The following is a 21181-nucleotide window of genomic DNA, read 5'->3' as shown; positions in this document are numbered from 1 at the left end:
ACCCTGAATTTTTTTTTTAAATAACATTCTTCAACCTAATCAAGTTTTCTTCAGCAATTGCAAAATTACCAAAATGTTAAATTGTTTGAAAATTTTAATTATTAATATAATGCTTATTTAAAAAGTTTGCAGCTGCTGATGGTTAATGGGTTGTGCATGTGTGTTCTTGTACTTAAATCTGAGCAACAACATTTTTTGCACATTTTACTTGTAAGGTGAGGACTTGAATGTAAAGTGGGGGCTTTGTTTTGGTCCTACTTTTTTTCTCTTTATACCTGAATGGTCGAGGCCCGTTTTGTGCGAGCAGAGACCGTTTTGTACTCTGGGACAATTTATGAATGATATTTTGAGAGCAACATTTGAACATAGTTTGCAAAACAAGTTTTATTTGTGTGCAAAACATTTTTTTGTGTACAACGTTTTGTCAGGAAACTAACTCCATAGAAAGGTATCAAGGCCATGAGGCTCCTGAGCTTCAGACATGCAACCTGAAGGAACTCAGTGATTGCAAGGTATTGGTAGGTGAGAGTGTTGCCAGACAGCACAGGATGGTGTGTAGAATTAGTCTGATGGAGAGGAAGATGAAGAGGGCAAAGGCAGAGCAGAGGACAAAGTGGTGGAAGCTGAAAAGGGAAAACAAGTTGTGTTGCTTTGAGTTGAGGCAGGAGAGGCTTCCAGGTGATGGACCAAACTCTCTGTTTTGAAACTGCAGCAAAACGTCTCCATAGCAACAATTTATTTTAAGGCTCTTCTTCACACCTTTACTAGGGCTGGTGTGGATTTATTTGCTGTGTACTGCATTATTGCATTCTTCTTAGGCACCACTAGATGGCAGTAAATAACAACCAATGATACAAGAAAATTATAATGTATTAATATATTTTTTTATTTTTTCAACTGAGATTAAAGCATAGTTTCAATATAAAACACTTTTTACAGGTTCACAGTAACACTTTTTACAACTTTAAATTTATATAAAATATATATACATCCTTCCTTTGTCAATACCCACTTATCTGTGCAGGGTCACAGAGGAGCTGGTGCCTATTTCCAGCAGTCAATGGACAAAAAAACATGCACACACACACACCTAGGGCCAATTTTGAGTAACCAGTTAACTTAACAGTCATATTTTTTGACTGTGGGAAGAAGTCGGAGTACCCAGAGAGAACCCACACATGCACAGGGAGAACATGCAGACTGCAAGCAGAAAGACCCCAGGTCGAAAAATACATTCTTCTAAAAGTCCATTTTAAGCATTTCACCAAAAAACGTCCAGGTAAGAGAGTACAAATATATACCGTTTTAAGTTAATTCAAGTATAAACAGAGAAATGCTAAATGGATCAAGGGTAAATGGAGAAGTGTCTCTTGATTGGGTTGTTTTCAGGCTTATGATTTAGGTGCCAGTCCCTCCAGCCATTCCAGCACTGTGTCCAGTTCTCCCACGGCCTTCTGCGCTGCCTGCTCGATCTGCAGCTGCATCAAGAAGAAACAGATGGAGAAACGAGAGCAAAAAGGTTAAGATACGAGCGTAAATGCAAAACTCAAAACTATCATTAGAGTGGCTTAAGAGAACAGTTGGATTTCTATTTATTTCTATTGATCATCTCTTCTTTCAAATGCAAAGTCCTACAATGAAGAATGACAACACTGCTGGACTGGTTTGTGGCAGTGGGACACAGTGTGTCAGGATCCTTTTTAACAAGAATAGATGCTCAATAATAAAACGTAAGGTCTTTAAAAAATGATTTTAAGCTAAGACAGAATGCTGTGCAGTCTGCCGCTGGTATGTGAGCTGCGATAAGATCTTTGCACGTTGTACAGAGCGTACACTTGAAGTAGCGTACCTTGTCAAACTTGGCAAGCACTGAGTCGATTGTCCTCTGGGTTTCTTCTCCACAGTTGCAGTGCTGCAAAGAGCAGAGCAAAAAAAATGTAAATTATATATTATTGTGACATCTAGTTGTGTCTAATAATATCACATATGAGACATGACTGGCAGCTTACACATTTATGCATTTCCTTTCTGATGCTGACAAAAGCGTTGGCCAGGGAGCTGGCGCAGCGCTGCTGATGCGGCTGAGAGGACTCGTAGTTCCTGAACACTCTTTCAACGTAGAAGCGAAGCAGGAGACGAACAAAACAGCACGTCTGACCCTCCTGATGGACACAGACAGGTGTCAGTTATAAAAGCATTCATTAGTATATGCTGGGGGGGGGGGGACTGAATGCAGATTTATTCGGGTAATGAAGCTACATGGTGAAAAAGCCTGAAGAGCTCACCTGAACATTTTTCATCAGAGATGTATCTAGAAGTTTCACAGCGATCTCGCCATCTGCTGATATCTGCCATGAAAAAAAAAACAGAACATTAAAATCCCTCTCATTCAGTTTCCTTCCACCTGAACGCATCATGTGGCACACCGTACATGAAGGGAATGCTTTCCTGTGTCTGCATGTTACTCCGGAGATGCAGACACACACTGAGGTAAAAGTGCGTGTCTGTGTGTATTAAACTCACCGCATCTGATCTTATGTCAGAGAAGTGTTTGTGCAGCTCGTGGAAGTGAACGTTGGCAGAGCAGCCGTCCGCATGCATGGTCCGGCTCTCCACAGGCCCGTTCAGAAAGCCGAGGAGGAGCAGGGTGCAGATGGAAGAGCTGAGCAGGATCTTCATGACTGTGGTTACCGGAAGGTGACTCTGATGGAAACATTTTGATTCGTTAAAAGCTATTACCAACAGGAGTGGGTTATGGGTAACGGTCAAAACACTCATTGATAGTTGATAGTTGGCACATGCTGAAGATGCCTCCTGTCCAAAATCCGCACCCACTGATCATTAATGACTAAAGGAGAAAACCTCCCAGGATGTATGCAATTACTACAATGATTAGTTATAAAACTTGTAACAATGTCTTGCTGTGTTAGAAAAACTAAATGGGAACAGTGCTGAATTCAACACTCATCACCATCAGCAGCAGCAGCAGCATCACCTGTGCTCAGACTCACCTGTGTGTTTCCTGAGAGGATGACTCCTGAAGAGCATGTGTCCCTCAGTCTCCATTCTCTGTCCTCTTATAGTAGACTGAGGGGGTTTTTGTCATCATACGCCGACCCACAGAAACGGAAGAGGCTGCGGGCGTGCACACCTTTGTTTACTGGATAGGAAGTGTGATGCAATTAAAGGAACTCCTCGTTCGTGCTCTTGTAAAAGAAAACGAAAATACCTGAATGAGAGTTTCCTCCTCTTTTGTGACGTAAAGCCCCGTCACTGTGGAGAATCACTCTCACTGACATTCTGCTAATGGGCTCATGAGTCATTCATCAGATTAGAGAGCCATCATCCCGTTTGTAAATTCAGTTAATAATTCCCCAAATTACTTGTGTTTACAGTTTTAGGATTAAAAAAACGGTTTGGTCCTAAACTTGTTTAGCTTATTGTTTCTTAGAGAGTTTTTTGATTGATCATTCCTTGTGCTGCTGAACATAAATAATCAATCTGTAAGCATCTTTTTTTTTTCTCCCTCATGGCATAAGTCCTTCACCTCAACACAGGTTAGGCAAGTCATTTTCAGTAACACTTGCAGAACCTGCTCACGGCAATGGTTGAGAATCCAGTCATGGCTAAAAAGAATGTCTGCAGGGAAGTCAGGTGACAACAGGAATTACCTGCACTCTTGGAATAATATTGAGTTGCTGCATCTGTTGCTATAGTAGCATTGGTGCAAAATTTCCGAGGGTCTTTCGAGGGAGAGAAAATGTCTGACTGCATATTTTTGACTGGAAATTTAGAAAATTAAAGAAGGTGAAAGCCTAGTGTTAGCAGTTGCAGTAGTGCCATTAATAACCAGTAGGGGGCACCACAAAACATCTATGTGAAACAGTCCTTATTGTGTTCACCAGAAAGCTTAAATCTGTTTTGCTGATCCATCAAAATAAAATGGTGTGGAAAAAAATGCTATGCAGTTTATTATAGTTTGACAAAATCAAAATCTATAAAGTGTGGCATGCTTATGTTTTTGATCCATTTTAATCAAATACCCTCGGAACAGTTTGCAGTTTGTCTCAAGGCAGGTATGGGACATGAAATTCATTTAGAGATAAAAGCTAATGGTCCGATCAGAGCAAAATTAAACATGTTGGGCTTCATGCAAAATGTTATGTGTGCAGAAGAACACACAGCCCCAAATATGCCATCATCATGGTTACACATGTCGGTGGAGGGAAAGAGATATGGAGCCAAAAACGAGGGAGAATTCTGGGTGGAAATTTGTAAGAGTGTGCTATAGAGTTCAGATTTGACCTCCCTGTAGGTCATACAGCCAGAGCTACGTCAGAATGGTTTAAGTTCAGAAAAATGTTTGTTGTAGAGTGGCCTAGTCAAAGTCTAGTCCAAAATACAATTGAGAATTTGACAACATTTCTGAAATTGATTCTTCACAGATGATCTGGATTAAGTTTGACTGAACTTGAACAATGTTGGAAAAACAAACGGATAAACATGTCCGTAATGTTATACATTTAAAGCAGATTGAAGGGAAACGTGACACTTTACAGTTCCGACTCTAGAAAATGAAGGCAAATTCATCACAGGTTTTACATCTTTATTTGTGAATAGTTTTGAAAACCATGCATGGTTTTCCATCCACTTCACTTATGCACCGCTTCATGTTTGTCTTTCACATAAGACTGTAATAAAATACACTGAAATGTTGCTGTAATATGAATATGAGTAAATATGAAAAAGTTCAAAGGGTCAGAAAGCCTTGACAGGACGCCTGTCATTGCCTGCCACATTCATTCGCACTACTGGCAAAGATATGTAAAAAGCCTTCTAAATAAATGCAAGTTTTACACAGATAATCACAAAATTAAACCATTATTTTGAGTAAAAGGAAAAAGTCTAAACTCTGCTGTGATTTTAACTGTGTAGTCTTGTTGGACAGGACTAAAACTGGGCTTTTCTGCAACAAACCTTCCAGGCGGGTTTGGCATCATTCAACAAATGAAGTGTGGAAAAAGCATGCCATGTACACTATTAAACATTTATTATGTATTTATCATTAAACCTTTAGGTTAAAGACTGATGGAGATCAAGACCCCTTTCACAAGAAAGGCAGCAGCACACATTATCGTGGACAAGACAGACAGACAACACCAAAGCAACCATCTATTTGACAAAGGTATGGTGGAGGGTGAGTGATGCAGTGGGCGTGTTTCATTCCCTAAAGCCCTGGGAACCTTGTTAGCGTGCATGGCATTATGAACCTGGAGATTTCTGATAAAAAAAACTTGGAAACTCCTCAAGAAAATACAGCATCTGAATGGGTTTAAAGCCATTATGAGTCATGTTTCATGTACCTGGATGTTTCCTTCCTGCCAAAGACTGCTTCCTGTATCACGACTTAAGGAGAGTAACTTCCAGAAAAAGGCAGGTGTGTTGTATTCTGGTAAGATACCAACCCATGCAAATGCTTCTGGTTTTAGAATCGGCCAAAACATTTTCTAAGCCCATTTTAACTGAGTTACATCCTGCATGCTGATGATGTGCATACATTTACATAATGTGTCAGGAACAGCTGGGCAGGCTAAAGATACTAATTCCTCAACTTTACATGGAACATAAATCCAACAAAACATACATACATATATATATATATATATATATATATATATATATATATATATATATATATATATATATATATATATATATATATATATATATATATATTAGCTTTTAGATTTAGCTTTTATATTTGCTTTTGAGTTTAAAAAGGGACACAGAAATCTTAACACAATGAGGATACTGACATCTCATAGAACTAAAAGGTGGATATTAAGTATCAGAGCTGAGTGTTGATGTCAAAAGAAGATCACAGAACCTTAAACAAAAACAAATAAATTACAATTGAAGTTCAACTATATATAAGCAAAGACATTTTATTTTTCAGTATTTGTACAAAGCGCCTTTATACAGAGGAATAGCATAAAAGTCTATTAATAGGAAAAAAATAAAAACATTTTTACACTAAGCCCCTTGGAAACCGTAAAGCACTCTTTGGGTCTATGCAGGTCAATTGTGGGTCCTTAAACAAAACTGCCCTTTATGTCTGTGGTGCAGGAGAGCTAAGAAAACTTGAGCATCCCATCAAAAAGTTTTTTTTTTTCAATAATTCAGTTCAAACAGTGAAACTCTGATATATATTCATTGCACACATAGTGATATAGTTCATATTTAATTTACATTTTTTTCTGATTATGGTTTATGAAAACCAGAAATTCGGTTAATCAAAAAAATGTAATATTACATAAAAACAATTAAAAAAAGGTCACATATTCATCGGGAAGAATGCTGATTTGACAGCTTTCCCTGATAGCATTCACAAGGAGTGTAAGTCACGAAATGTCATTACTAAGTATTAATGGAAAGTTAAGTAGAAGAAGTAGGTCTTTTGATTATTGGGACGCAATAGTTCAAAAGTGGAGGATTTACAAGGTATGGGCTGGATGTGGCTGGAGTCAAGAACCATTGGACATTGGCTACATCTTTCTCATTCTTTGTGTTAAGATACTCTGGACCCAGACAAAACACTAGACTGTTGCTCAGTGGTCCGTACTTCTCCTTTCACACCACAGTAATTTAGCATTTTATTAGATAATCAAGGGCTCAGAGTCTGGAGGAAGAATGGAGATGTACAGAATCCGAGATGTTTGAGGTCCATTTAGACATTTCCACAGCCGGTGCTTTAGGGAGCAATGCTACTAAAGCAACCTAAACAACACCTCAGCACAGCAACAGGCTCATCTCTTCCATGCTACGCTGCATTGCTGCAGTGATTTATCCAACAGGAACGCCAGCCAACGCTTGAGAAGTTATACCTTACTCTACACGGACATACTTTATGCCTTAAATACTTTCATGCACTGACTATCCCTTCTTTACTTTCCTTATGTAATGTTTTAATTGTCATTGTCATCACAATTAACGGAAATAATTGCTTGAAACATAACACTCTGTGTGTAATTGCTTTATATTACATGAGTTTCACTTTTTCACTGAAATAAAATGAATGGCATTCCAATTTTTGTAAAGGCACCTGCATGTCTTTTAACTAAACTGCACTTGAAGATTTTGTTCATTCAATATTTTTCTTTTTTTTTTTTTTTTTATTAAAGATACACTAAACCTCCCATGCAAACCATAAGCTAAATGTTCCTATAATCTCTTTTTGCCAGTTTGCAGTTGGATTCTGGCAGTAATGTTGCTTTCTGTCATTTTAAAAGTAAACTCAAAGCTCTGCTGCTGAGCAGTTCCTCATTCAGTAATGCAACAACTTGTTCAAGCTTGAAACGTTGGGCGTAAATGAGCATGTTCGATCTCAAATTCCCTGTCGCGCACTGCTGTTTTTCATTAGATTTTTTTTTTGTACATTTGCAGGCTTGTGTGAGAAAGCACGCTCCCCCCCCCCCCTCCCTAAATGACAATGGAGTGAAGGTTTCTGAAACACATGACGATGTCCCTGGGGATGGGGGGGTGCAAATGATTCCCATCCAGACGCAGGTACCTGAGGCAGCAGAATAAAAGCCATCAGCACGGGACCAGACTGTTAGTTACCGTTCGCAGCAAGTTACAGCAGCGGTTCATGCAAACAGATTCCCACATTTTAAATGATGTGATCTACCTTAGTCGTGGCACCAGGCTGTCGTCATTCAGGTCGGCCGTCATGCTGAACGGGCAGAGCTCAGTGCCGTTGATGCCTGTTGCAAAATAAAAGTTATTTTTCTGTCCTACTTCAAATTTTTAAAGGAGAGATGAGCGAAATTTCAATATTTTATAAAAAATAGTGTTGTGAGGAACTAAATGAATCTTTTTAGATGGAATATGGTACAACGTCACACACCATCTCTCTGTGTTGTTCTCCAGTCTCTTATTTACATACATGTACGTCCGTGTGAACAGCTACCACTCAGGTCTTACGCCCTCTCTCCCCATAATATGCCACCACCACGTTCATTTGAAGGCGGTCATGCCCCAGTATTACCACAAAAAAAACAATGGTCTTTGGCAAAGTAGTTCTCAGATAATAAAAGAGACAAAATGAGGATTACACTGGTCTCGTGTTTCCACGGTGGAGAGCATTTAAGAGCAGAAGCTGCTCCAGTTTGACTCTGAGCTAGCTTTTCTCCTCCTAGACAGTAAAAGCATGAAGTCAAATCTTTGTTTTTGTTGATGTTACAGTCTTGTTAGACTTGTGTTGCTATGTTGACTCAATTCAATGTAATGCTACAATAGTGGCATGTGGGTTAATTGTTGGAGTTTGACCAGCAATGGGCCAGGTGTTACTGTTATGTAAGGTGAGTAGCCGGTAGCCTAGCTAACACAGTTAGCATTGTTTTATGCAGCCCAGCAGGCTTGTGTGTTGCATACATTCAGGGCATTCTTTTTTTGACAACAAATGTCAAATTGAAAGGGATTACTGGTGGTGCCCACTGAGCTATATTATACACTGGAGTGCTAATAGCCCGCTGTTAGAACGAGTCGCTTTGAAGCCACCAGCCGCCATATTGGTACTCCCTATTTTCCCCCAGTAACTAGGGAATATGTGCGCTACAGCATCGAATAACGAGGATTTTCTCATGTTCATGGGGGTGCTTAAAACTTTTAAAATGTCAAATGCCATTTACTTTTATGTTATGTACTAAAACTTTTAAGTACTGAGAAAGTCATGTGCTGAAATATTTTGCATTTTATTTATTTAAATATACATATAGAACATTTATAAATATATAAATAGCAATATACAAAAACATATATTTAGATATATGTATACATATATATACATATATACATATACACATACTCATATACACATATATATTTATTTAATATGAATAACAAGTAAAAAAAATTCCGCACCTAATTTCCTAGTAGTTGATAGTGTTAGAACATCCACTGACTGTAGAATTACCTGTGAAACGTTTTCATACAGCCAGAAAACTGCTTGTTGTTAAAACCTAATCCTATGGGATTCTGTGAGAGTAGGGAGTAGCAAGATGGCGGCCAGTGACTTCAGTTTTTCGGCAAAATCAGCACTCCAGTGTATAATATAGCTCAGTGGTGGTGCCACACATTTTGTTTAGGTCTACAGACTAGTGCTAAACAGTGCACCTAGTGGTGAAATTTCACTTAATGCTCCTTGAAGGATTAATGAGATTACAAAATGGTGTAGAGTTGTGTTGTTCAGGTAGCTTGTTAGCTAACCCATTGGTTAGCATCGATTTTATTCTGCCATATACACTACAATTATTCAACATTTTCTTCACCTATTCCACAGGTATGAGCCATATGACTGTATCCACATTTGTTTTTATAGGCACGTTTTAAAACCGTCCCACCACATGTGGAAGTGTGATAATATGTTAACACCAGTGCGTTAAAACAGTCACCTACTCTCAATGCTGTTGTGGTTGAGATGCAGGTGCTCCAGGTGATTGTTGAAGAGGGGGACCACTGAGAGCTGGTTGTGAGCCAGCTGCAGGTCCAGCAGGCTGCTCATGTTGAACACAGCCTTGGGAACGCCTTTATCACTCAGCTGGTTGTAGTTCAGCCTCACAAACGCCAGGTGGGAGAAGTCTTTGAAGTAGTCTCTGAACAACACAAGCATCGAGGAAGCAAACCACAGAAGCGTTTCTCAACAATTCAGCTAAATGCAAAGACAAGTTCAATCAAAATTACTGTTCTTGTTAATCCAGCTTTGTGATGCTGTGAAGAAAAGTGTTGAAGGATACTTTGATACTTAGGGTTTGTACAACTGTCGAAAGGTATTTTTGTATTTGTGATTAAAATTTTTAGCAGTTTGAGAGCATAATACAAACAAAAAGCAGAAATCTTTTTGTATTGTTAAATCTGCGCTACAAACTGATTGGACAGTGAGCAACAAAACAGGCTAACATATTACAAACAATTTGTCACAAAGCTGTTTTTATGACAATTATACACAAACCAGATATTTGCAGACAATGTATGAGTTGAGACATATGTTTCTTTTTCACTCCAACATTAAGTTAGACACACTTTTACTGTCTTAGGTTAGTTGGGATTATCAAAATTATTTTTATCTGCTAAATGGCAAAAACAAATTGCACAAAATTTTCTTCACATTTAAAAGTTTACATACACTTCCTTAATACATGGTAGAGTTGGTTTTTAAGCTTTTTGACTTGGATCAAACATTTTGGGATTCTTTAACAAGCTTCTCAAGGTAGTTTGGTGGATTTTTTGGCGCAGCTCACACATTTTGGTCTAAGATCAGGCCTTGGTAATAACCAATTTAAAACGTCAAGTTTGTGCTAGGCTTCATGCATTTTTCTATTTGTAAAACTAAGTTATGCCCATACTGTCACGATTCTGCATGTTTATCTTAGTTACCCTCTGCTTCGGTTATTACCTGGGCCGGCTTACTGTGTCTTGATGTCTCTGCTGATTGGTTTGAGCAGCTACACTTGCAGCAGCTCATTAACCTCACCTCAGTCACTTGTGTTTCTGCCTTTATATGCAGAAGCTTTTCAGTCAGTTGGCGGCAAAATTATTTAAAAGCAGTTGGTGAGTAGATGTCCAGCGTTCCTCGTTTGCTGCTTCTGACCTAGTTCTCGTTTTTGGATTTCCTGTTCTAACTTCGCTCTAGTTCGAACACCTCGCTGGCTCTCACTTTTTCTGGACATCAACCTAAATTGTTTCCTGACCACGATCTTTGTCGAGCCCATCAGCTCTGTCGGCCTTTTAGTTTCGCCCTGTCAGCTCCTGCTCACGTTTTACTTTTGCCTGCCTGCACCAAGTATTTACTGTTTTTAAATACTGTTAAAATGCAATACCCGGCTAGAACATCACGTTCTCTGCCTTCTGGGCATAACACCGAATTTCAACTTCTTGATAAGCTGATATCTTGATATTTTGCTTAAAAATTTCTACATATTGTTAATATTTATGTAACAGCTTTAAATTTAGATTTCTGCTTTATGTATGTACTCAGATGTTTGCAAACTGCACAAACCTTTACTTTAAATATAAATCTTCTTCTGAACAAATCTTAAAAATCTTAATTTCTCAGAAAAGGTTCCGCTCATACGTGCACCCATATATACTGCCATAACGCGTGGAGTGTGTGTATCCACACGTGTTCTTTAAACAACATCTGCATGGTGTGTACTTGCTTTGGTATGTCATCTATGCGATTCTTGTCCAGAAACAGCTGAATGAGGCTGTTCGGCACACCAGCCGGCATCTTCTTCAAAGTGTTGTGGGCCAGGTTGAGTTGCATGAGGTTCTTCAGGTCTTTAAGCGCGTTCTTTCCAAGGGCACTGTCGCTCAGCTGACCGAGAAGACACCACACACTGATAAACCTCTCCAGTAGTGAGAATGCAGTTGATGCCGACATCGAGTGTTAAATGTGGTTCACCTGGTTGTAGTGCAGGTCCAGCAGAGTCAGGTTCCCCAGCTTACTGAAAGCACCAGCGGGGATCTTAGAAATGTGATTCCTGTCAAGACGAAGTTGTTCAAGACTTGTTGGGAGGCCTGATGGGACTTCATTCAGTTGGTTTCTTTGTGCATAGAAATACAGTAGACCTGGGATCTTCTCAAAAACCTGCACAAGACACGGACACCAGATTACCATTTTAAAACTGTGCATCTATATTTTAATGGACAAAAGGTTCTGTCTGACCTGTTTGTCTATTCTTTTGATGCGGTTGTTTGCCAGATTGACCCAGCGGACCTCTGTAGCATTGTTGAAGGGCTCTGCAGTGAGTTGGGAGATATAGTTGTTCTGTAGGTACAGGTAATGAGTTCTGAGTGGGATGACGGGGACCGCACGGAGGTTCCGGTTCTCACAGTTGAGAGAATTTGGGTAGCTCGGGTGGCACAAGCACTCTCGGGGGCAGTCAGGGAAGATGGACGGAGGACCAAGGATGGGCGGGGGGAAATCTGTAGGCTCCTGGGGTTCAGGCCCGGCTGGTACCACACGCTTTGGGACAAAAGGCTTGGTAGCACGACGTCCGCTGGGCTTCCTCTGCGGAGTTCTCTGGGTGAAAACTGCTCCCATCAAGAAGAACAGGAGCAATGAAGAGATAAGTCCCACACCAGTCTTCATCGTCCTGCAAAAGAACATGAACTATACTATAACTTTTGCTTTTTCAGAGCAAAATGTGCATTAATGCATCAAGCAAAGAGAATAAAAAAAACTCTCTTTTGCACATCAGGGCTATTACTCGGTAAAGAATTACAACACTTTGGAAGAGTAATGACACCCTTTGAACTTTTCCAAATATTTTTCAAATATTATGAATGTAGCTTTGAAATTAGGATTTAAATTAGTAAGAAAAAAAGAACTTGGTCATATGTGAAAAATGTTTAAGGTATTGTCTCCCTCATAAAATCACTTGAACTGAACCTGTCTGACGTATGAAAAAGGAAAGAAGGGCTCAAGAGTCCAGAAAACATGGAACAGCGATGAACCGTCTCTGTCACCGATGCAACTCAAACGGCACATAAAAGACTCAGCAGGGAGGTCACAAAAGAACCCAGAGCATCACCTGAATTCTAGATTAAGATAGCGATTGGACAAAAACAGGCATCCATGGGAAAGGTCAAAGACCAAATCCACTGCTGAGCAAAAAGAACATGAAGGTCCATTACACTTTCTACAGAAATCAGGTTTTTGGGGAATATATTCTGTGGGTTGATGAGACAAAAGGTATTTTTTGGAAGGTGTGTGTCTCATTACATCTGTTATGAAACAGCGATCCATTAAGCGAAGAAGAACGTCATACCGACAGTCAAACATGGTGCTGGTGGTTCTGGGTTTGCATAGCTTCTTCAGGATCTGGACGACTTACAGCGCAGGATGAAATCCTGGGTAAATGTCCAGCTATTACATTGAGACCTTAGGTTCAAGCCCATTTGGGCTATGCAGCAGGACAATGATCAAAAACAAACCAGTAAGTCCACCTCTGATGGGTAAAAAAAAAAAAAGATAAAATAAAGAATTGTGGGTGTTGTAGGTAAAGTCTGGACTTGGATGATGAAATTCTGCAAAAGAAGAGTGGGACAAAACTCCTGCAATAGCAAAAGTCTCTTTGCCATTTTTTTTAAATGCCTGATGACAGCTGGTTCGGCCAAGTGTGGCACAAGCTGTTAATATGTTTAGGGAGCAATTACTTTTTAAATTAGGACCTGGCAGGTTTTCTACAAACATTTCAGGAAAAAAAGTGATAAAGAAAAAAAATCTATAAGGCACACAGCACAGTAAAGGTAAAGACTGAATTCTGTGCACTTCTACGTTTATTGGTTTATTGCAGAAATTATAAGCAAAAACATCATGAATTAGACCTATATTTCATGTCTCTGCTCTGTTTGCATAGCCAGCATGCAGCAGGTTGGTTTATTTTCCTGGACTGCACTCACAACGATCTCTCAGCTGGCCTTTTCGAATATGATGTTTTTTGTCCCACTATAAATCATACAAATAAACATTTATCTCGCTAGTGTTGCCCTTGAATCCCTCCATGACACCTCTTTAAATGTTGGGCAGGATGCACGAGCACAGAGAGAAACTATTTGCTCTTTTGTACAGGTTCAGGTGCCTATCCCCCTCGACAAAAGAGGGATATGCACAAACCAGACAAAAAAAATCTGGTTGGCCTTTGATTGTATGTGCAAAAGTTAAGAAATCCTTCAGCAAATCAGGAACCCTGAGTGGCTGCATATGCAAAATAACCAGACTAAAGATACAGAACAGCCTTAAAGTATGTTTCCCACAATCATCCATGTCTATGTTAAGGAGAAAGGGGTCTGCTGTCTGCTTTTCTGCTAAATATTTTGTTAGTGAGTTAAAACAATGAAATTCACTGAATCTGGATTTAATTTTGTTCAAATGCCTCAAACAGAATTTCTCTCCTAATGATCACATGCATGACAATTAAACAATTGATTTCTATTCATTGGTTTTGCACTTTAGCACAACGTCTTTTGGCTCATTTGTTAATTTGCTTAGACCGTTTTAATACACAAATGACTGAATCCTCTTTTCTTGGTCTTTATTTGAGCCACCTGTTGCAGTAAATGATGTCACTGCCTACTTTTGTTGTTGCAGCTCTCGGTCCTAAATTATTCTGAGCTCATTGTTTTGAGTATCTCTTCTCTGCAAAACACTCAGCGTTTTGCCATGAGAAGGGGTTTATAGGCACATTATCAGTGAAGATGTATTAAATATTTAATGTGGTGCTCTTTTTTGGCCTGTTTAAGCTACTTTTGCTCCCTCCATGCACTACATATTTGGATGTAGGACAGTAGCACATGTATCTCAGGAAGCCCAAATACTGCTTGAGGGTGTTTACAACATGTTTGATTGACTGTAACCAATGATTATCTTAGCTCTCTCTGCCACATTTTGTCTCTCACTGTTTTTCTGACAGTTTCTTTTTTGAGTGTAAGGCAAAGCTTTTTGATCTGTTCCTGCAGAAAGAGAAGATGGTTGTCATACCTGACTGTCAGTGTTTTTTTATCACCTTTAAAACTCATAATAACTCCCTGGCAAGGAGATTTTCTTCTCTTCTCTTGGATTCCTTGTGTGCCGGCCAGGTTCTGCGTCCTAACTAAAATCCTCCTGTTCCTCTCTGCACTCCATGTGACTGACTGCTGTTTTTCCACAGCCACACTTCTTCCTACACCCATCAGCTTTGTTCCTCAGCCATGATCAAATCCCCCGGCTCAAAGGCTTTCCTATTTCAGGCCTCTGACAGAACCGACTGCATGTCACAGAATTTTCTAAAAAAAAACAAAAAAAAAAAAAAAACATCCTAACAGGTTTAGTAATAGCATGTTGTAAACTTTAAAAAATGATTATTTACTGTTTCGGTCCTTATAGATGGAAGCTGGAATCCCATCGTTTTATAGTGGAAGCCAGCCGGATGGAACTGGGTGTTTTTTTAAGCTTGTTGAACTCTTAAAGAGGGTCAGCTAATAAAGCAGACATAGATAATAATAAGCCGGTCGTCTGTTTCTGGAAACTTGACCTTCAACACCATCAACCCAGATATTCTCCACCAGAAGATCACCCAGTGCCAGCCTCCATCTGTCAGGAGATAACCAACTTCCTCACTGACCGGCTGGTCCACTAGTGCGGTCAGAACCATCTGGAGCCCAACCCACTCAAGATAGTGGAGAGGATGGTGATCTTCTGAATTACTTCCCCCACACAGCTTCCCCTCACTATCCTCAATAAGTCCGCTGTGGACCACTTCAGGTTCCAAGGAACCATCCTTTCTCTGGACCTGAGATGGTTTTCACACATAGACACAGTTCAGAAAACCCAGCTGAGGCTGTAGATGCTACGGCAACTCAAGAAGTACAAGAAGCCCGACGGAAACTGGACCGTATCCCACTGAAACTGAAAGAAACAAATGGAAACACTTTTTATGTTTTAACTCTGCAAAGCTGTTTGGTGTTTTCAAACCAAACAAAAACTAACTAACTTGTGATGTTAGTGGTAAAAAATGCATCAAATTAGTCTGCTTGCATGAAGGAATCTTTGCTTCAAACACACCCAGTTTTCATTTTCACCAGGAGAACAGAGGGGAGGGGATTTTCTCTGCATACTGTAACCGCTGATTTTTAGAAATGCATTTTACAGATGGGAGAAACCAGCTCAGCCGTGTGGATTGTGTAGGACGAACACAATCATTTACATCATCTCTTCATGTCAGGGATTTAGTTTGTATAGAGGTGGGTGTGAACAAGCCTTCTCAACCAAGCAAACATCCCAGATAAGCAGAACCCTGCTGGAAATAATCATCATAAAGCTTTCAGAGTAAATCTCCAAGTCTGAGATTGCAGTGGTTCCTGATTGCTTTGGCTTAGGAAAACTGCCCAGTTTTTTTAAACTTCATGTCATGGGAAATTGTGTTAAGTGATGGGGGGAGGACCCAAAAGGCGGCAGAGCTCCACAGGAAGGCAGATTAAGAAAAGTAATACATTTATTTCTACCAAAGAACAAGTTACTGACCGATTTTTTTACATCTAGGGTAGAAGTTTCAACCTTTACAAAACAGAACATTTCATTATGGTAACAATTAATGACAATAAAGCTTCTTTATTCTTACAGAACTATGTTTTACAATGAATGTGCTATGTTGTGCCATTACGCACAGTTTTAAGTTATTTAATGTTTATTTCATAACCCTCGGTCTGTTAGGTATTGTCCAGTGAATGTCAGCCCAAACAGCTGATAGGACAATAGTCGAAAGGGTGATTCGAGCACTGGCGTTCTTTTAACAGCAATCTCTGCACACATATAGAATAAATGAGTGACAACTTCTCTTGAAGTTCAAGAATTTATTAGCAGAAATAAAATGAACATCCAGAGAGCTTCACTATAGAATGCTGTTTCTCTAAATTAACACTATATCTCAGTCAACAAATCCTCTCTACGAGGCTAGTGAAACTTAACTAAACTACTGAGTAAAATTAAGATAAAAATAAGCTAAGGGACTATGTACATACAAAAAAAAAAAAAAAAAAAAAAAAATAGTTGAAAACCATCATCAGAATGATTCAGTGAATCCTGGTTCACTGGAGATCTAAAGTAAAGAATTAAAGATCATTTTAAAGAATGTGGAATGAGGTTAAATTAGCTTAACTAACTTAGAACAACATTTGGTATGTTTCAACCCATTCACAAAGTAAATCTGAGTTATATACAACGTTATTCGAGGAAATAAAATTTTAAAGAATGGTTTGCTCAGTAAAAAATCAATAACCTTTAGGAAACTTGATTTCTCCAGGGAATAATTAAGACTCGAATTGGTAATTTGGGAAGCTAGAGGGTGCTGTAAGCGGACGATTGACCAGAAATGACGTGTCGGGGCACTTCCTGTGACCAATGTTTACATCACCTTGAGTTTACCTTAAAGTTACTCCCTATTAATGCTGTAATAACGCTTGTAGCACTTTCAAAACTGTGGCGGAGCTAAACAAAAACCAGCATTGCACATATGTTTAGGGGGCATTGCGCCCCGGCTGTGGAAGCGGCAGTGTGTGGACCTCTGCGCAGCAGGAGTGCTTGTTGCGACGCGGTGGGGGGTGTTTAGGCACCGTGGAAACTGTCTCATGTGGTCTCAGCTAAACTTCCTGCAAAAATTTGGCAAAACGGTTCCTTACTCCGGCATCTGATTATGCAGAAGGCAGATGGCAAACTAAGTCATGCTACTAGGTTGAGCGCATGAGAAAGATAAATCCAAGAGGGCTTGGTACGTGGCAGTGTTGGCACCCCCTGCTGTGATGGGCAGTCCCATGGGGGCTTGTAAACGTCTCACATTTCAGTGGCTTTAAACATACAGTCTGATTTTATCCTCCATGGCTGATTGTACAACAACTATGATTCAGATCAGTCCAATCTAAATACGGGTGCTTATTCATAAGTCAAAAGATCATCAGAAAGTTGTCATTTTTTGACATGCTTGTATTGCAGTTTTCTCACTTTAAGGTTTTCCCAATATCAAAAAAAAGTGGTTAAATACTTTTTTATTTGTGTTTTCACAAATATATAATAAAGGTGCATCTGAGTTGCCACCCACTGACGTAATGGTGCCCTGGGTGGGGAGCCATATTGCTCTTATCAAAAGCCTGCATTAAAGAAAGACTAGGATGAAACATCCTTGATAAGGACATCTAAGATTATACAGAAAGGATAAATCAGCAGGAAATGTTGAAACTAGTACATGGTGTAAAGAGACAGCAGGACTGGAGAGTAACAGAAAGAAGCTAGACTCAGGAAATGAAACAAAACAACAAAATTAAACAAAATTTAAGTGATCATCACAAAGAAATCAAAAGAAACTGTGAAACGCAAGCTAATGGGAAACAAGAAAAGGTTCGACAAAAACAAGTTGACTGACACGTCACATAAACACCCCAAGTTAGGAATGAGGCTCTGATCCAGAGTTGCTGCCTGAAAAAACAGATCTGAAGTTTCCTGTGTTCCCTGGCGTTGCCCTTCCTTTTTCCCTCTCTAAGCTGCACATCCCTTTAGTCTGAAAGCAGAACCAGCTTTCTCTGTCCCCTTTTCTTGTATTAAATGTCAAGAAGTCTGGCAAACACTGAAGGACTGAGAGTCAGAGACGTTCGATTTATAGCAGGGTTATCTGTCGCCTCGATAAGTAAATCTGACAAAAGAACATGCAGTTTGGACTTGTAACACTATGCGAATAATCCATCAAGCATGAATCATATGGAAAACTATCTAACCAAACACTCGCTGGAAACTAAGATGCAGCTGAATGTGTAGCTGAGAACTAAAACCGCAATGACAAATTGTAATAAATAAAACTCTTTTTTCTGCAAAGTTATATTTAACAGCTGCTGTTGTTGGTGAGCATAATGCTTTTCAGGTAAGAAAAGTCTCTCTTTTACAGCTGCTTTTACTTTTGATGTCCTCTGTAAGTGAAGAATGTCTGCTTGTGTTAAAAAGGTCATGTTAGATCATTAACCTCCAAACCCTCATCCCTCCGCATGTTGAGCTATGATAACCAAAGGGTATTTTACAGCTGCAGTCTGGTTTTATATCAGTATTTTTTAATGGAGTATTTTAACTGCACAACACACTGAGATAAAGTAGGCTATTCTAGTGACACAGTTGTCGGTAGGAGGGTGCTGATGAATGCCTATGCACATCAAAGCAATAATGGAGCAGAAAGTACAACACCATCTCAAGCCGATAAAATTTTAGGGTTTTGAATTAGAGATTTTTTCACAAGCTATCTTTCAACACTGTGGTGAACTCCAGGCAGATTGAGAATGCTACAAAGAGCTTTTAAAATCCTCTGTAGGGTGCCGGTTTGTTTGGTCTCCAAGCTACTGCTTTTTGCTCCTCACTGGATAAATCACCCCAAAAACTTCACGGCGCTATCACCACATTTGTTTGTTTGCCTAAGTTTGGGGTTGAAAATGCATCATCCCTTCTCTTCACCAACTTTTAACTGTGCTCCTTGCCTCCTTGTCCATCTTTTACACTTTTTATATTTTTATATTTGAAAATGATTTGTTCCATCATTAGATACAAGGCTGAAAATTATTTAAAACCTGCGGAAATGGAGCTATGTGCACACCCTTTAGCAATTAATTTATTAAAAGTCACCTATGAATAAAATTAGAGAATTAACATAATTTTGATCTGACCTTTCAATGCAAAACATCTCTTGGCGCTTTAATAGGTATTTATGTTTTAGAAGAAAATCGGTGCTGATAGCAGTTAAAAATCTCACTTAAAATACTCTTTATCTGTGCAACGTTTGTTCGCTCCTCATGTATAAGCCATATGAAAGCGAAGATTATAACTATTTGAGTGAGTGCACTACTGTGTTTGAAGGATTACTAAATTAAAAAGAACAATTTAAATTCTTGGGGTACACCTGTCCCACTATTTGATGAAAGGTTTTCTCTGCAGCAGTCCTTAATAATCAGCCTTTTCCAAACGGCTATTTTGTTTTGGCCGAGCCAGTAACCGTCATTCCTTGGTCCAGACTGCAGACCAGTACTTTGCCAAAACACTGGAGCTTTGCACTAGAGACAGGTCTTTCACAGCAGAAATTAATTATCTGACTCTGTTATCTGGCAGTATGTGTGACCAAATGGCACATTTACAGAGATGTTGTAATTGCCTGGCTGTAGAAGCAAGCCAGTTATGCATAAATTATATAAAACATTCTAAGAAAACAACAACAAATTCCTTCTTATTATCGGTTGCAAAAACTATATAAAAAAATAAATATTTTCTGTAGCAAACTTGTTGTTCTGCCTTTCTGAGGCTCTGTATATTTTCAGTTTTTGATCAGACTGGAGGCCCTAATACCTGCATATTTATTCTGAGCATCAGCCAAGAATGATTTCTGTTTATGTTCCTGCATTCTTTCCACACTGCAAAAACTGTTCATTGTAGTTTATCCACCTAGAGCATGAATAATCAGCACAAAATGTGTTTGCCTGGGGAAAAGAAATATAAACTTGCGCTCCAAAGTTTCCAGAATAGTTTCTTTTCAGTTTTATAATCGCTTTTGGTTCACACCCGCCCAGGAGCACCATCCATCTGAAATCTCACCAGAGGATTTCAAGCCGAGGAGTAAATTGCTGCTTTTGTAGCAAACCCTTTAAAGGCCTCATCTCTACAACAGAAAGCCACGAGAACGGCATTTTGCAAAGAAAAAAAGGTGAACATCTTCATTTCAAATTTAGTCTTAATGCAATGGCAGCTCTGCTCGATAACTGATGGCTAGAAAGCCCAGCTGAAGGCGAGTGTTTGGCCGATTCAAAGTGTCCCTGCTGCTCCGTGGAGGACAGAGTATCCCTCTGCATGTGTTTCTATAGAAACCCTCTCAGCTGTTTCTGTACCAGGAGTCCACAAACATCACCCTCTGTCCCTCTGCCTCCTTCTGCTGCACACTCAAACGCTCCTGACTGCTTTCTCACTGCGGCCGTTTGTCCTGATCATCATTCCTCATGAAAAATTCCTCAACTGGACACAACAAACAAACTTTCTTACCTGTTTCTGGGACCTGCCCTCTTTTGTCAAGTCACAAGTAGTGTCTTTATTCCTCTCTGCCCTTCACACTCCTTTGCTACCCCTCCCTCCTTCTCTCTCTCTCTCACTCTCTCTCTCTCTCTCTCTCTCGTCCTCTGTTCACTTCCCTCCCTCTTTCTCTCCTTCCTACTGGACAGGCCTGCCTTTTGGGTTTGTTCACTGGCTCCTTCTCCTCTGAGGGTCACAGTGGTTCCCCCCCCCCACCCCCCACCCCCCTCGCTCAGCTCGGCTTTGCTCCAGAAAGATTTAATCTTAATTCCTTCTGGAAAAACTGCAGGCCGTTTCATGTGACCCAAATGAGTCACAATTTGTTGTTATTGTGTTCTTTGCTTTCCCAAAGGATGGATGGATGTGTCCCACAAGACAGAAAACAACACAATGGAGCATAGCTGTGTTTGCAAATTGAATGTCAGTGACAAAGTCTCCATGCAGTGCTGTAAACAGTGGAGCTCTGTTGAGGATAGCCCAGCTGTATACCTCTCCCACCCACTTCATATCGTTAGGATGACAGCACACAGATGTGCTCTTGCGTCTTTCCACCCATTCAAA

The 21181-nt window shown here is 39.7% G+C and overlaps 2 protein-coding genes across 3 annotated transcripts; both read right to left on the bottom strand.

Annotated features, from left to right (window-relative positions):
• Nucleotides 1–862: 862 nt before the first annotated feature.
• On the bottom strand, nucleotides 863–5638 carry il19l (interleukin 19 like). 2 transcript variants are annotated; one of them, XM_036151894.1, is made up of 6 exons: nucleotides 3012–5638; nucleotides 2524–2703; nucleotides 2286–2348; nucleotides 2010–2162; nucleotides 1850–1912; nucleotides 863–1478 (listed from the first exon to the last, which is right to left on the bottom strand). In XM_036151894.1, exons 2-6 carry the CDS (start codon nucleotides 2677–2679, stop codon nucleotides 1392–1394), a joined length of 522 nt encoding a protein of 173 aa, XP_036007787.1. In that variant the 5' UTR covers nucleotides 2680–2703; nucleotides 3012–5638; the 3' UTR covers nucleotides 863–1391. The 2 variants fall into 2 exon arrangements, with proteins under 2 accessions (XP_036007787.1, XP_036007786.1); XM_036151893.1 differs by having other exon boundaries at nucleotides 2524–5638.
• Nucleotides 5639–5919: 281 nt separating this feature from the next.
• On the bottom strand, nucleotides 5920–20699 carry LOC105934773 (proline/arginine-rich end leucine-rich repeat protein). Its single transcript, XM_012874913.3, has 7 exons — nucleotides 20594–20699; nucleotides 11726–12155; nucleotides 11462–11647; nucleotides 11217–11374; nucleotides 9457–9653; nucleotides 7688–7763; nucleotides 5920–7570 (listed from the first exon to the last, which is right to left on the bottom strand). Exons 2-7 carry the CDS (start codon nucleotides 12149–12151, stop codon nucleotides 7480–7482), a joined length of 1134 nt encoding a protein of 377 aa, XP_012730367.1. The 5' UTR covers nucleotides 12152–12155; nucleotides 20594–20699; the 3' UTR covers nucleotides 5920–7479.
• Between the last annotated feature and the right edge of the window lie 482 nt (nucleotides 20700–21181).

The sequence above is a fragment of the Fundulus heteroclitus genome, chromosome 20 (assembly GCF_011125445.2).
Source record: "Fundulus heteroclitus isolate FHET01 chromosome 20, MU-UCD_Fhet_4.1, whole genome shotgun sequence".
Taxonomy (NCBI): Eukaryota; Metazoa; Chordata; class Actinopteri; order Cyprinodontiformes; family Fundulidae; genus Fundulus; species Fundulus heteroclitus.
Note: the sequence above shows the minus strand (reverse complement) of the source record. Positions and strands in the feature narration are given on the sequence as shown.

What these genes read in the sequence shown, in the direction of transcription:
- il19l (XM_036151893.1), bottom strand. Translation starts at nt 2,778, where the DNA reads ATGAGTGTTTTGACCGTTACCCATAACCCACTCCTGTTGGTAATAGCT. An exon ending in CTGACATAAGATCAGATGCG is followed by an intron (nt 2,349 to 2,523) that starts GTGAGTTTAATA and finishes TTTTCATGGCAG; the next exon opens with ATATCAGCAGATGGCGAGAT. An exon ending in CTCTGATGAAAAATGTTCAG is followed by an intron (nt 2,163 to 2,285) that starts GTGAGCTCTTCA and finishes TGTGTCCATCAG; the next exon opens with GAGGGTCAGACGTGCTGTTT.
- LOC105934773 (XM_012874913.3), bottom strand. Translation starts at nt 12,151, where the DNA reads ATGAAGACTGGTGTGGGACTTATCTCTTCATTGCTCCTGTTCTTCTTG. An exon ending in TGGACCTGCACTACAACCAG is followed by an intron (nt 11,375 to 11,461) that starts GTGAACCACATT and finishes CTTCTCGGTCAG; the next exon opens with CTGAGCGACAGTGCCCTTGG. An exon ending in CAACCACAACAGCATTGAGA is followed by an intron (nt 7,764 to 9,456) that starts GTAGGTGACTGT and finishes ATTTTGCAACAG; the next exon opens with GCATCAACGGCACTGAGCTC.